General features: G+C 41.2%; 3 protein-coding genes across 13 annotated transcripts in view; 1 reads left to right on the top strand and 2 right to left on the bottom strand.

Moving 5' to 3' along the window:
* The window catches only part of SLC7A6 (solute carrier family 7 member 6), a 30,583-nt gene extending 25,561 nt beyond the window's left edge, over positions 1-5,022 (top strand). For 8 of the 11 annotated variants that reach the window (XM_083624934.1, XM_083624927.1, XM_083624930.1 and 5 more), the window contains 4 exons: positions 345-441; positions 1,134-1,283; positions 1,525-1,708; positions 2,019-5,022. In XM_083624934.1, the coding sequence (XP_083481060.1) occupies positions 345-441; positions 1,134-1,283; positions 1,525-1,708; positions 2,019-2,110 (523 nt within the window). In that variant the 3' untranslated portion in view covers positions 2,111-5,022. The remainder of the gene's footprint in view (positions 1-344; positions 442-1,133; positions 1,284-1,524; positions 1,709-2,018) is intronic. The other 3 variants (XM_083624935.1, XM_083624928.1, XM_083624929.1) reach the window with 1 other exon arrangement.
* SMPD3 (sphingomyelin phosphodiesterase 3) overlaps positions 1-15,651 on the bottom strand; it is a 590,910-nt gene that overhangs the window by 410,464 nt on the left and 164,795 nt on the right. The window lies entirely within an intron of this gene.
* SLC7A6OS (solute carrier family 7 member 6 opposite strand) lies at positions 7,086-15,064 on the bottom strand. Its single transcript, XM_083624993.1, has 5 exons — positions 14,837-15,064; positions 11,965-12,336; positions 9,497-9,691; positions 8,628-8,745; positions 7,086-7,791 (listed from the first exon to the last, which is right to left on the bottom strand). The coding sequence occupies exons 1-5, from the start codon at positions 15,005-15,007 to the stop codon at positions 7,667-7,669; spliced, it is 981 nt and encodes a 326-aa protein (XP_083481119.1). The 5' UTR covers positions 15,008-15,064; the 3' UTR covers positions 7,086-7,666.

Here is a 15,651-nt window from a genome sequence, read left to right as displayed (position 1 = left end):
TGGGTAGGAGGGAACAGATACTTGTGGAGACCAAACCCAGTTTCCCTTTGTTTCCAATCTGAAAATAAGCATCATCTGCATGAATGTTGCTGCTCATTCAACCAAGCAAATACATTTGTATAAAAGGGAAGCAAATGATGTCTAGATTCTGTGATGCATGAAATCTTTCATAACGGTTGCAGTCCTAGACTGTTTTGGCTAATGCTTCAGATCAGACTAGTTGAGCATTGGCTTGGATAAAATAATTCACAGGTTGATGCATTAGCTGCTGCTTTTTACTTAATATTATATATAACTGTCTAATCTGACATCATCATCATCATCATTATCATTATTATTGGTAGGCTGTTCTTTGTTGGATCCCGGGAGGGTCATTTGCCTGACCTTTTGTCAATGATCCACATAGGAAGATTTACACCAGTCCCAGCGCTTCTCTTCAATGTAAGTTAACTACTGTAGCTTTTTATACCCCTATAATGGAGTAACTAGATAGACTTTTTAGTTACAGATGTTGCGCCTTGTATATACCTGATGAAATGTAGAAACCTGATGCTCCCTCAGTGTGGACAGTGGACAGAGTTAATAGAACTTATTAAATTTCTTCATTTCTTCACTCACCCTGTCCCTATAAGTTAGAATTGTAAATTGAAACAACATATTCCTTGCTTAACCTCTTGATATTGAATCTCAGCCCAAATTAGATTACGATTTAATTTATGTGCTGCCTTTCCACAAAGGAAATGTGTTCAAGACTGCTCACAATATACAGTGATCACAACAGCTGTACTTACCAACAAGCATTTCATTAATAAATGGGGCATGCCATCGGGGGTGGGGGTTAAGCTTGGAGCTGCCAGGGGGTAGATGTTGTATCATTGTGAAGTAGCCACTTAGGAGACCTTTCTGCGTGCCTTTGTTGCTCTGAACTGTGCCCATGCAGCACATTCTAAGAATGGGCTGGCTGTGACTGATGGGAGTTGGGAGTCCAAAACATCTGGAGGGCTGCAGGTTTGAGGATGCTGTGTTATGGTGACACTACCAAAAAGATGAGCAAGTGCTAGTAATGACAGAGATATTTTTTTTAAATGCCTCTCTTGGGGTTTTCATGGTATTCATCTCCTTTTTCCTAACAGTGTACCATGACTCTCATATACTTGACTGTAGAAGATGTATTCCAGCTTATTAACTACTTCAGCTTCAGCTATTGGTTCTTTGTGGGACTATCAATTGCTGGGCAACTCTACCTCCGTTGGAAGCAACCAGATCGGCACAGGCCACTCAAGGTGAGAATTGATAACGGCTCAAATTCTGTAGTTAATACATTCAGAGATATTACACCAATGCGCCAAGATGAGTAGCCTTGCACTGTGTCATTTGTTAAACTTTCTAGGTAGGCAGAAAGTGGTTTTTAGATTGGCATAAGGTGGTTTTTGATGAGAATCTTACACTTGAAGAGAATAAAAAAAGTATAAATTGAAGTGTGACTTGGTTGTTCTTGATTCTAGTTCATTTCCTCTCTTACAGTTGAGCCTGTTTTTCCCAATAGTCTTCTGCATATGCTCAGTATTTCTGGTGGTGGTGCCTCTCTATAGTGACACCGTTAATTCCCTGATTGGCATCGGCATTGCACTCTCAGGGATTCCAGTATACTTCGTGGGAATCTCCTTACCCGTTTCCAAAAGACCACCCTTTGTCAGCAAGATTTTAGGTAAGGTACGGTATTTTTTTGGGCGGGGGGTGGGGTTGTTTTTTTTAATGAATGATTAATAGATGGATCACATAAGTTGTAATTTCAGAAAACTTTTAAGTGGGTGATAGTCATCATTAAAAGGAAAAGGAAATGGTTGTGTATTTTTTATGCTTATATATAACAAATATTGTTTTGTAGTACTTAGACCTCATTCTAGGAATGTGTTTACCACTGATGCAGCTGCCAGTCTCATTTCAGTAAGCCAATGATTCTAACTGTTACTGTGTAGGTAGTTACCTGGCTAATTGTTTATTTTACTCTTGGGCAGGTGCTGTCACTCGAGCCACTCAGCTACTTTGCTACTGTGTTCTGACAGAAATGGATACTTTAGAAGAAAAACTAGAAACCAAATCTATATAAAGATGCAAAAGTGACTGAAAAGGTAAAACAAGATGCTCAAGAAATGATGAATTGACAGAAAACTTCACTGGAATCTGGAATTCTTACTAAACTTGGATTCTTGCCAGATCATACTGTGTCATGATCTAGTGTTTGTTATTTTTTTTATAAACTGTGATTGAAAAGCCAGTCTTCTCAGGCATAGAACTTACTATGATTTTCATCTACAGATTCTAAACTTTTCTTTAATAGTGAAATTGAGTGTTGTATTCTAGAGCTCAGAAATAGGCAGCCCAGCAAACAGGCTTGATACAAATTCCAAATGGCTGGAGTTTGAAAGGCACCAATAATTATCCCAACTTATAAACAGTTCAGCTATTTTGTGTGAAGTAGTCCTTTGTAGATCGACGTTAATGACAAGCTATTGCATAAGAGGAGTTTAATTTGTCACTAAAGATCCAGGGACTGGTTCCTTCACCTATAGCACACTGGATGGCAGTTAATGCCCTGAAGCTGCTGTTCTCTCCTTCACATTAAAGTTTAGCTTTTTATTATTAAACGAAGTAAAACTTTTAAGCTTTAGGAAAAGCTGGGAAGTTTTTGTTTTGGGCAATTCAGATTAGAACCCGCACAAGATAATACAAGCTTGCTCCATCATCCATGAATAACATGTAATTGAAGATGGCAATCGTATCTCCTCTGAATCTCCCCTTATCCAGGCCAAACGTACCAAACTGGCCTCATAAGGCTTGGTTTCCAGACCCTTGGCCATCTTGGTTGCCCTCTTGTGCACATCTTCCAGCTTGTCAATATCCTTTAGTCTGATAATTCGGTAAACTGATTCTTAAAGAAGCTGGATGATCTACGGTTATTCTTGCCTTTCTTTCTATGTAAGAATATTTCACTGAACTTTGCTGTACCAAAAAAATCAAGGAGCTTTGTATTAGAACTCACTAAAGGACAAAATAGAGAAGCAAGCCTCTCAATTAGTTTGATCCCCCACCCTTTATGGAATTTATGTTTTTAGACTTAATGCTGTTCAATACTGAATTTGTTTGCATGACTGGTTTACATGCTTGGGGGGGGTCAGTTCAGCTGGGAATGCTTTGAGATAAAACTAAGGATGCAAGACACTCTGCTATGAAGCTGAAATTCTATGCACTCGTATCTGGACGTATGCTTCACTGAACATAGTATCACCGATGAGTAATACTCATATCATTGCACTGTTCATCTTTTTTACCTGTTGGTGTTTTAAGCTGGAGAACAGTTTCATTAATGATATGACCTTTCCTTTTCTTTGGGAGTAATCCAGCAGATGGTAGCATTTGGGACAACAGCCATTACAAGCAGCAGCAGCAGCTGCTGCTGCTGCTGCTTCTGCTGCTTCTGCTGCTACCACCTCCTTGTCCTCTCATGCTGCTTGGGGCCAGCTGCTCAGTTTGGACATGGCAGGAACTGAAACAAGGAACTCCTTCTGCAGCAGCATGCTCACCAAACTGTGCACAGCAACTGCTGCAATCACCTCTTCTCTCACCTTATGATGTCGGAGTCTGGTTACTAAGTTTAGTGGTGGCAGAGACCACACTGAGCTCCACACCCTCCAGTGGCAGCTACCTGGGCCAGTCTTCCCAGCAACAGTGGTGGTGGGTGCCACCTCTCTCCTTGTGACCCACATGTTTAGTAGCAGCAGGAACCACATCAAAACTTCTCACCAACAGCTTCCTGGGCCAGTGTGCCCAGTAAACAACTTGTAGTGTAGTTGCAGAAGCAGCTGCTTTCTCTCTCATTCCCAATGTTATCTTCTCAGTGTATCAGTGGAGTGTGTGTGCCACTAGCAGTCTTAACTTCCAGCAAGAACTGAGACTGGCTGGCTGGGATAATTGCGGGAAGGCACATCACATGTCAGGGGTTGGCTATGGGAGAGTTGCAGAGGGCCTTCCATGCAACCTTGCTAACCTGTCCTGCTCCTGAAGGCAAATGTCCTACAAAGGATAAAGAGGATGTCTGTATTGTCCACCCCCTCCAACCCACCCACTGCTCACCCATCCCTGCCTGCAAACTGCCACACTTACAGGGGTTTCCTAGTGTTAAATAATAGAAATATATGTGATTGCTGAGGCAAAAACCAAAGGGTTTTGTTTAGAAGTCCTTTGTTACACAGTTTCTGGTTACTTCTACATGGCTAGTTGAACAAAACCCTATCTGCATTTGTTAAATAATAAAAATCCCAGAACTTGACATCGTTGTCTAAATATTAGTTTGAATACTGTAGTGCACAGCCCTATAAGAGGGCAACTATATTGCTGCAGCTTGAGGAAACATACTGAAATCTCTCAATTCAGATGTCTTATTTGTGACTAAAGGACTTGAACCTGCATTAATAGGCATGTGATTGTGAAAAAAGTGGGGCTTTCCTGCACTGCAGATTTTAATGGTTTAGTGTCACAGCTGGATTTATAATCTGGTCCATTTATCCAGATATTCCTTTGGTGTTTATTTTTTTACCTGCAGAAAATGTGAGAAGTGCTTTGAAGAAGTTCATTCTTTAGATTTAACATAATGATTCAAAATGGACAGTAAACCCAAAATTGGAACAACCCATCTATCCTAATGCTTCTTTAGTAGGTTTGAAACTGGAATAAAGCATTTACTTTTATTTTCAATAGACCTATTTGAAATTGTAAAAACATAATCCTTAAAAGCACATACTTTTATTTTATTCCCGTGTGTAAATTTGGCATTCCTTTGTAAAGTTTTCTCTAGGTTATTACACTCCCAACATACTGTTAAAAAGACTGCAAAGGATAGCTCCTGATCTGTCCAACTGATTGTTAATAACAATGGCTGCTTTTATATGATGTCAATGTGTGCTGGAACTTTGTGGGAGGATGAAACTTCCACTATGTGGGAAGAAAACGGTGAGACTCTGATACGCCTGCTCCTTTTTGTTTGTGAAGAAAACATGTACACTTAACCATACTACTTTGAATGCATACATATAAGAAAAGTGATATGGGACAGGAAGAATGTCAGTACTGCTGCAGCAGTGTTGCATATGCTTTTGGTTGAGAATTACAAGAAGGGCAGCAGCAGAACTTGGAAGCATAACCGTGCAGGGATATTTAGACTGTATCTTGAGTGTCATGCAAGTATTTCCACTTAATGTGGAAATAAGGAAGCTGGGGAAGAGGATGTTCCATCATTTTCATCTCCAGCCACCTACCAACCATCTGGAGGCATAACCCCCACCCCCCACTCCATATCATTTTTAAGACATGCTGCTGTGGGCCTTTGCAGTGCGCTAAGGCTAGCATTTTTTTGTGTAGGTTGGTTTTATTTATTATTTAGTCTGGTAAAGCTGGTTTTGCTCCATCCTTGTTTATTTATTTCTATTACTGAATTTACCCCATGTTTGGTTGAAATGTTTTAGTGTTACTTGAATTTTGCTTTGTACCTCCCCCCATCCAGTTTCATTATAGAAAAGCAGCACACAGAGAGCTCCATGCTCAAGCCTTTCTGAAAAAAGGAACTCCAACAGATTTTTTAAAAAATGCTTCTTTGTACCTTTCCTACTACATGAGAGCAATTGGAACTGCAGTTAATTAGGAGCCTGATCCAGTTGGTTACAGATACAGTAGTTACATACATCCAGATACAGATCTCCATGTGTAACAGAAACTTGGATGAGTTCTGTTGTTGTTCATGTTTATATTGGTATCACGGCAACATACACAATCATCCCATTTTATTCTCATAGCAAGCCTACAAGATAGGCTTTATACAAAAGCTCAGCAACACCTATTGTAATGCACTGGTCCTCTTGTACTGGTATTTGAGTGGTGAGAAAACATGGTATCACTAAATTTTCTGTTGCTTGCCGCAACAGGGAAAAAAGCCCTGCACTGTCTAGGAATTATTAGAAAAAGCACTGAAAGCACAGTAAATTGGTACTATTTTTTAATCCAACCCAGCAAAGGAGGTATGTGTGAAAACTCAAGACCTCTAGGGCCCGTCTTCACCTGCATCATAATGAAAATGTGGTAGGACTTGAAGCAAGACCAACATTTAAAGCCCTGTTGAACAACAGACGCCCCAAGCAGTGGACCGGCTCCTTCCAGGGGACTAACCTCATTTAGAATAAGCCATCTTCTCACCTCAATAACTCAGAACATAACCCTGTTTTTTCAGGATTCAACTTCAGTTTATTGTCCTGAAACCAGCCTACCACCACCTCTAAGCCCTGGGTCAAGCATCTGCTTCTTCTGAATCAGATGGAAGAGAGATAGAGCTGGGTGTTACCACATATTGGTGACTCCAAAACTCTTGATGACTTGTCAACAATGTCATGTTAGGTTCTGGAGGTAGATGGAAATGGATCCAGATACAGTGGTACCTCAGGATGTGAACGGGATCTGTTCCGGAGCCCCGTTCGCATCCTGAAGCGAACACAACTTGTGACTGCGTGTCTGCGCGTGTCGGCACTTCCACACATACTCGTGACATCATTTTGACCGTCTGCGCATGCGCGAGCGGCGAAACCCAGAAGTAACATGTTCCGTTACTTCTGGGTCACCGCGGAGCGCAACCCGAAAGCACTCAACCTGAAGCAACTTCAGCCCAAGGTATGACTGTAATCTGTTCTCACAAAACATACCTGAATATGGACTGCCGCCACCCATTCAAGCACCTTGCTCTAAAAAGGGATATTTGCCACTAGACAATAATTATTAAAACCCAGACCCTACTGAAGGAATGCAATACTGTTTCCCTCAAGGTAGCTGGAACTCCCCAGTCAAACCCAATGCAGCTCATCTTCACCTTACTAGAAAGAAAAATGAGACAAGGAGTCAAGCTGTCGGTGTTGTCTACAAACTTCAGACAATTTACCAAACAGTACAGTAATACATTTCACTGGATTACCAGCAAACTATCTACTTAAAAAAATCTACTGGTAAGGGCCATGTCAGAGGGAAAAAATCAGTCAAAGAAACTATTCAACAAAAGCTGCCTTTTATTTGTATATTAAAGTCAATAGGAACTCCATGCTACTCGGTAATCCAATCATACTAAAGTGCAAAGATCAACAATTCACAGAATGAGTAACGGTCTCCTGTTGGCAGAAGCTCCATTTATGGCAAGAGATTGAGACCTTGAAAGAGTTGTTCAGAATACATATCTGCCATCTCCTAATTCTATTTTTTCCACATTTCCAGTTTTAGTTTTACCTGAAAAACTAAAACATTTCTTATAGAAAGGAATTTCTTCTTGTTTAACTTCAGAAGTAGCCTTCAAAGATTCCAACATAGTAAAAACTGATATCCATCAAGTTCAGAGATGCCCTACCCACATAGTGCACCATATTATGGAGACAACAGCTGCAAGAATAAGGATTAGATTACTCAATTTTAGATACATAATTTAAAGTCTCTTGTTTACCCTTGAACAACCAGTGACACTCAGGCTTCCATAAGCACTGCAGCACCCACTGTACATAAGTGGCACGACATATGTCATGAACTTCCAAATTCACACATAATTAAAGTAATCTCTTCTGAGCGCTAAGGTTCCAGTGTTCTACTCGGAATCCAGCTCCTGCAACCCATCATACTCGAATTCCAACAAGACATCAGACTGATATTTTTCCCATGTTCTCCTGATATATCCATTATCTTCATCACTGATGCTTCCATGCTCTGATTCTAGGAGGAAAAAATAATTTGGAAACGTGGGAAAGATTTTACAGGATACAATGATGATTTTACAGGATACAATGGTTTGCAGTTCTGCCAATGCCCCAAGCACTGTATTTTCCTCTTACTGTCTCAGATTGCTCATCATCTCGCCATTCACTTCCCAGTTCAAAGTAATTAGAGAAGTGATGGGTCACATTAGACCCATCAAGGTTTTTCTATGTGGGCTACTCATTCTCAGGGTAAAACCATAGTTGGTTTCACTTGGGTCTTCTGACACCTACCGTATTTTTCGCCCTATAGGATGCACCGTCCCATAAGGCGCACCTAGTTTTTTGGGGGGGAAATAAAGGGAAAAAATTTTATTTCCCCCCCAGGCGCAGGGCTGGGGCGGGGGAAGCCTGAGCTTCCCCCGACCCCAGCCCCCAGAACAGGCAACTTTCCTCAAGCGGCGGGAGCCCAGCGCCGGGCTCCCGCGCCTTGCGGAGAGCTGCGCAAAGCCTGGGGCACGCTGAGCTCAGCGCGCCCAGCCTTCGGCATGCAGGCAACTCTCCACAAGCCGCGGGAGCCCAGCGCTGGGCTCCCGCGCCTTGCGGAGATCTGCGCGAAGCCTGGAGAGCGAGAGGGGTCGGTGCGCACCGACCCCTCTCGCTCTCCAGGCTTCAGCAAAAGCCTGCATTCGCCCCATAGGACGCACACACATTTCCCCTTCATTTTTGGAGGGGAAAAGGTGTGTCCTATGGGACGAAAAATACGGTAGTTTGGGAGTAATGGGAGTAAAATTAATGGTTAACGCTAACAATTAAAGTGAAACTGCTGACTGGCTTGCCCATCATTTCAAATACCTTCATCTTCCCCAGGGAGGAACTCATCTTCATCTGGGTAGTCATTTCGCCAATTGTTCTCATTGTTCTCATCATCCTCATCATCATATATTTCTTCGGCAATGTGATTTTCATCCACCTGCATGTTAAAATTGAAAAGCATTTTCAGAGATGAAAGTCTCCACTGCAACTCACTTGCTAAGCATCAACTAATGCAAAAGTTAGCCATCAGAAATGAAAAGCAATGGATTCCATAAACACCACCACCCCACTCCAGGTGTTGTTAGACCTGTATGGCCTATGGTCAGATATGTTCCCCTATCCCTGCTGACACCTGTTTTGTTTATGCCTATTAAGAGTGTGTGTGTGTGTGTGTGTGTGTGTGTGTGTAAAAACCTTTATGCCTTTGAGCAGTTAGCAAATACAGCTTGTGTTTTGCAAGCACGGACAACCTTCCTGAATCTAAGGATTATTCAAGAATGTGAATGAGCAAATCTCACACTGTTCCCTTCTGCCTTATTTGTGACTTGCCAAAAAGTAAAAGTATTTCTGTCCTCCACTTCAAATGGACCCTTTCCCAGTGAAATTTATAAAACATTCTGATTTATCCAATTTATTTCAGTTTTATCTAATAAACAGTGTTTGGGAGTTTATTTCAGTTATCAGTCATAATAATAAATAATAAAATTTTATTTATATCCCGCCTAACCCATTTGGATATTCTTGTAAGTCAGTCAAACTAAACCTTGTCTTTAAATGTAATTAGCAATTAAAAATGCTCCCATATATTTGCTTTTATACTCTAATGTTGACCTAAATTCACAGTAGGTTCTCATTCTCTTCTTTAGTTCCCTTTGTCACTTATTTGACATTCTTTTCCATTTGCTTACCAGTTCACAATCCTGGGTGTAGGGCTGAACAGACAGTATGTTCTCAATCCAGCATGGAGATGCTGTTTCCATGCAGTAGATGTCATAAACATATTCCTCCTTTAAATTATGCTCTGCTTCTTTACTGTCCGTTATGGTTAAACTCTCACGAATCATTTCAACAGCATTACAGAGAATGGCATCTGAACCCGGTTTCTGTTAGATAGAACACAAGTGTTATAAGCATCTCACTATAAATAGCTAAAAAGATAAACTAATATGGGACTTTCAAATTGCTGGTTAAAACCCATTCAATAATAATGTTTACCTCCTGTTAAATGCAAAAGCAAAATGCAAATTTAACTGACTATATTGTGCTGGGGGAAAGAGGAGGATACAAACCGCTTGTTTAAAAATGCATGTTCAAAAATATCTGTCTCCCACCATTCTGCCTTTAACTCATTTAAAAGCATCAATAAGTAGACACAGTCTTGGTGTAACTAGAACACACTGGGCAGTGGATACTTCTTTGCTAAAATCTCAAACAGTAATAGAAGGTAAATGTGACAAATTATAATAATCTATCTAGAATTTTGTTCATTGGATGTTCTCAGCTAGAGCTGTAAAAGGGCACTAAGGAACAGGCTACTTTGTTTTCTATTTAGAATACTTGTATCCTGGAGACTCTCAACACACTTAAGAAAATACAGTAACATCACGTTATAAGTGTAATATCAGGAAGAAAAATAACATGGTATCCATATTGTGCCAAGCTTATTCTGGCAGCATTCCCTGCCCTGATGTTGCTCTTGTCTACTTAGCAAAGCCCACTGACGTCTTCTGCTGCAAGGGAATACGGTTAAGCAGATGGAAATGTGCTCAGCCTATGATGGAAGCAAGTGTAAGGTTTACTAATCCACACTGTCTAATGGTTTCCTATAAGTCAGACTTTGTTAACATAAATAACATTTGTCGTTTAATGTCTATTGAAAAGATTTTAAAAGACACACAGTGCCTATCCCCTTCTTTTTTTCTACTCACCTAGCAATTAGGCTTTCTTCACACCACCACCCCTCCACCAAAATATACACAACAGGGAGGCCCTTTAGACCCTACTATTTTGTGTTTTGCATTACTTCTCTGTATCCATGTATATACCTGCAAACTGAGGATTAAATTTCACACAATACACTAATACAGTGGTACCTCGGGTTAAGAACTTAATTCGTTCTGGAGGTCTGTTCTTAACCCGAGGTAATATTTCTGGGTTAGCAGAGTCTGTAACCTGAAGCGTATGTAACCTGAAGTGTATGTAACCTGAGGTACCACTGTACCTGTTTCTGAAAGGTGCTAGAAGTTATGCTATTCTGCACTGCATCCAACTGCTGACATCTAGTGGTCAACAAGGATATAGACTTTACACATTAAGAAACAACTATGACTTCAGGTTACTCAACTTCAAAAGAATGAATCATGAGTGCACTCTTAAGCGTGCTCTTGATTCTTCTTCTCAGCACAGCTTAAATTGAAGCTGTAGCTGTAAAGGAAGAATATGTGTACTTAGAATGTATGTTGAGAATATACCTAGAAGTGTTACTTAGAATAAGAAGTGTACGTAGAATGAGCTCTAAGGTTCCTCCCCCGTTTTAGTTGAACTTTCCTGTGCCTGACACCACAGATCAGATGTCAAGCCTGTCACAACTGGGTCAGCTGAAAGTTCCCCATCACAACAGGCTATGTACCCAAACAACCCTCACATGTTTAATTGGAAACTGTTTTTGAAACGTGAATTAGGTGATTTTAGCTTCAAAAATTGAGCACCCAGAGACTTATGCAGTCTAATACACAGTTACATTGCCAACAAATACACCTGCAAGTAGCATCCTTTTTGTCACTGTCTTGAAATTCTTTACCTCTCCCAACTAGATTGCCAATTGTGCTAATCAAAACCACTGGAAAGCGTATTAAAACTGCTTGCTTATAAACTTCTCAAATTACTAGACATAAAGATTCAATTCAGATTTCAGGCTAAACAATGATTAAAAAAAACCCTAAACTATGGTTTGGTGTATTGACTGAACAGAAAACCTTTATTTGAAATTGGCTGGTAAAATCAATCAAGTGTCATGTTTTAGAATTAGGTTTGCTAACCAGAGTTCATGTATGGTTTATCATGATGTTTGCTTCCCCTCCAGGGACCAATTTACCTAGAAAGTGGAATGCTAAGCAGAGAAATTGAAAGCAGAGAAGAAACTCAAAACTCTGGTTTACTTATTAAATTTGGAATAAATCAAGCTATGGTTTGAATTCTAAACTATCACTAGCAGTGAACTACGGTCAATTGAACTAGATGATTTTCAAGGTCCTTTCCTATTATGATTCAATTCAAGGTTTGGTGTGATGTCTGAATAGAGTTTGCATTTTTGTATAAACTGCTGGCTTACTATATTTTAATCCAGAAACTTGACCACTCAGGACTCAATACCAACCTGTAAGTGTGCAGCCAACATACCAGTATCCTTTTCTACATCCTCTTGTTCAATATCAAACAACTGAAATTCTCCACAGGAGTCTGCAATACCATGGCTTTCTTCATGTGTAGTGTCCTTTTTTGCTCCAGAGACCAAATGGTTGCTTTTATTCAACTCCTCCCCATTCACAGGAAGTACTTCACTTTCTCCATCAGAGAAATTTGGTCGGTGGCTGGCGATTAGACGGTAGCGGCTTTCCTGTCTGCTGGCATACTTGGAAGAACGAAGGTCCTGAATTACTCTCTGGGCACTTCCTAGCGAAGGTCGCAAGAGTTGAGCTGATTTGTTTTTGGTAATGGCTTCTTTTACATACTTCTCAACAGGCTCATCCTGAAGAAAGCAAAAATGCAACTTCAATTTATGCCTTAAATGCTTATTATTTTAAAGAACAAATCTACAGCCATAATAAGCAATACACAAACACAAAGAAGACTGCTTGCTCAGAGCCCAGTTGCTGTGTAGGGAAATGAATGTATACAAAACAAAGATAACAGGTAAACAATTCTGTATATTCTGCCAGCATAATCACTACAGAAACATACCTATCTAATTCCAATGCACAGTTTATCTTCTCTATGCAACCTGGGGACAATTTGTGCAAAGAAAGCATGGCTACAAATGACTATCACAGACTTTGGGAGCCAAAACCCATGTTGTATACAAACCTGTATGTACAGTGTTGCTCCAATAGCTCAATTTTAAAAGGAAAAAAGAATACATTGGGCAAGTGCTTTTTAGAGGGGAAATTGAGAGCAGAGAAATAGTGCAATGTGTGGATTAACCCTTTCCCTGCCACTTTCTCAGAATCATCAGATTACATTTCTTCCAAGAACCGGATTAATGAAGGATGTACAGTTGAATGGTAGAGATTTACCTCTTATTCCTTACTCATTTCTAAAGCTAAAGTTTGGGACATAGCAGGAAGTCTAGCAATACTGATGTCTACCTGGGCAACCCTATGCATGTCATCTCCAAGCAAACTCCACCAAGCTCAATAGTACTTACATCCCTGAGTAAGTGTGAGCAGACCACTACTGCTATGATAGCCATGTGCCCTAGTTTACACAGGACAGTTCTCTACCTGAAGCACTGTCAGCAGACAGACCTCTGCTTGAAGGGCTAAGTGGTCCAAGACCAGTTTAAAGATAAAGTAATAAGGCAGAGCAGAAGCAGGAGGTAGTGGTCCATCAATAGTTAGCACCTGGACAACAAATTAAGCAGATACACAGGGCACCTGGTTACCATTTTCCCCATTATGGGAAGATGCATTTCTATTCAAATTACAGTAATTATTTCCAAATTTGCAACTATACCTATAAATTAACACATGTATGCAGATCAATGCCCTCTGCTTTGGCAAGATGTTAAGCAGCCATCTCAGTCACAGCCTGATTCTCTTCCTGCGCAATCCTACTCAAAAGCAACTCCACTGTGATGAATGGAACTTAACACCAGGTGAGCTTACATAGCAGAACAATGGGTTACCAACCTTTACCTCGTCACCTGAGGAAACATGCTTGCATTGAGAAAGCATGTATTAACACAGGTGGGGGAACTTGTGACCCCCAGATATTGTTGGGCTCCCAACTCCCATCAGCCCCCACAGTTAGTATGGCCAGTGGGGTCAGATGATGGGAGTTGTAGACCAGCAGCACCCAGAGGGCCACACAAATTCCCCACCCCGATGCACAGGATTGTAAAGCACTTCAACATGTATTAAATATTAGTGTTGAAGAATTATAATCAAATTAATACAGTGTGTCTTCTTTTCTTTTTCACACAAGAACAAACAACAAATTAAGCATACACTCAAAACAAATTTGGGTTGTTACATTCACAATCCCTGAAAAGTATTATTATTTGGAGGGGAGCAGTAACATTCTTTCCCTAAAATTTAATCCTTTTTGTATCACCTAACACCATAAATGTTTGAGAGATATAGATACAAACAAATAATGGCTTGCCTGTTTGGCATCAGATGGTCCTTAAAAGAAAGAAAAAAGTGATGCAGAGTGAAGAAATGGTTATTAGAGAGATGTAAACAATACTATGAATAATGAGTTCATGATTCCACAAAAGCACAATGGAATACTCAATAAGTAGTCCTGGAATACAATCACAGAGTTGGAAAGGACCAGGGGGATCATCATCTAGTCCAACCCCCCGCAATGCAGGAATCTTTTTGCCTAATGTGGTACTTAAACCCACAGCCCTGAGATTAAGACTCCCACATTCTACCAACTGAGCTATCCTAGGTGCTAAAATCATACTTTGAAGGAACCTGCCAGCTATAGGCGTGTCCTTTGACACGAGTCGTGAAAGACCACCATGTAGCTGCACAATCCATAGGTATGGCTTTGCCCCAGGAAACTCGTAGGAGCCTTGCTTTTGAGTAGAACTATACATGACCCTCCTGCCAACCTAGCAGTTCGAAAGCACGTCAAAGTGCAAGTAGATAAATAGGTACCACTCCGGCAAGAAGGTAAACAGTGTTTCCGTGCGCTGCTCTGGTTTGCCAGAAGCGGCTTAGTCATGCTGGCCACGACCCGGAAGCTGTACGCCGGCTCCCTCGGCCAGTAAAGTGAGATGAGCGCCACAACCCCAGAGTTGGCCACGAATGAACCTAATGGTCGGGGTCCCTTTACCTTTATACACGACCGCGTTGTTACCTTCACCCCACATGATCTTTAAGTAATTTTATTTTAGATACTTTCGATGCCTTTGCCTGAGGCCTAACATTGTTTCTGTGAGTAAAAAGAATTGGACAACTACGACGACCGACAGGCCCAAACAAGCCCAGGCCAGAACACCGAGTCCTGTTCAACCGCACCTCCGAGGCTACGGTGGCCACCAGCTTGAAAAGATTCTTCTCCACTTCATCCCCGCCCGGTGTGGCAGCGCCTTCCTCCGTCCGGAGCCGCTTACAGGCCAACACCAACGCTTCGGCCGGCACAGCCCCACCGCGCTTCCTCTTGACGCGCAGCACCGCGGCGCGCTCCATGGCAACCGGGCCAGGCCTCGCCGCTCGCAGGGGATGACGGGAAGGAGAGTGAGAAAAGCTAGGCGCTGCTTCTCCTTTTCTCTACGCGTATCCGAACCTCCTTCGTTTACGTCACAGCCTCTTGACTCGTGCTCGTCGCTCCGCCTCCCGGATGACGCAAAGGCAGCGTTCATCCCGAGGGCCCAGTTTTCATGATTGTCAAGAAAAACGCGTGGTTCCATGCGCGGAACAAGAAGGGTGGAATCGTTTTATTTGGGTAGAATTAATTAACAAATCGCAAAAATAATAGTAAGAGAGGTTAGTGAGCTTCATGGCCGTAATGCTGTAACATTACATTGTACCTGACATTATGTTATATAAATCTTACATTGATGCTTTGAGTTCTCTCCCGCTTTTCAGTGGAGTATAACCAACTATCATAGTAACAAACGCCAGAAATAAAAGGGATATCTGCATAGCACGACGAATTTCCGAACCAAAACCAAGTATAACCGATCAATATTACAAGCTTCCAGCCAACGCAAACGCGTTCACGCTATCCTGAATCTTATTTCCCTAGTGCATAATCCGTTTCTCCATAAAAAGGGTTCTTTTTTCATGCTTATATTTCCACTGTACTTGTTATATTCTTTTTCGCTGCAGTT

Source organism: Podarcis filfolensis (genome assembly GCF_964270895.1).
Source record: "Podarcis filfolensis genome assembly, chromosome: 8".
Taxonomy (NCBI): Eukaryota; Metazoa; Chordata; class Lepidosauria; order Squamata; family Lacertidae; genus Podarcis; species Podarcis filfolensis.
Note: the sequence above shows the minus strand (reverse complement) of the source record. Positions and strands in the feature narration are given on the sequence as shown.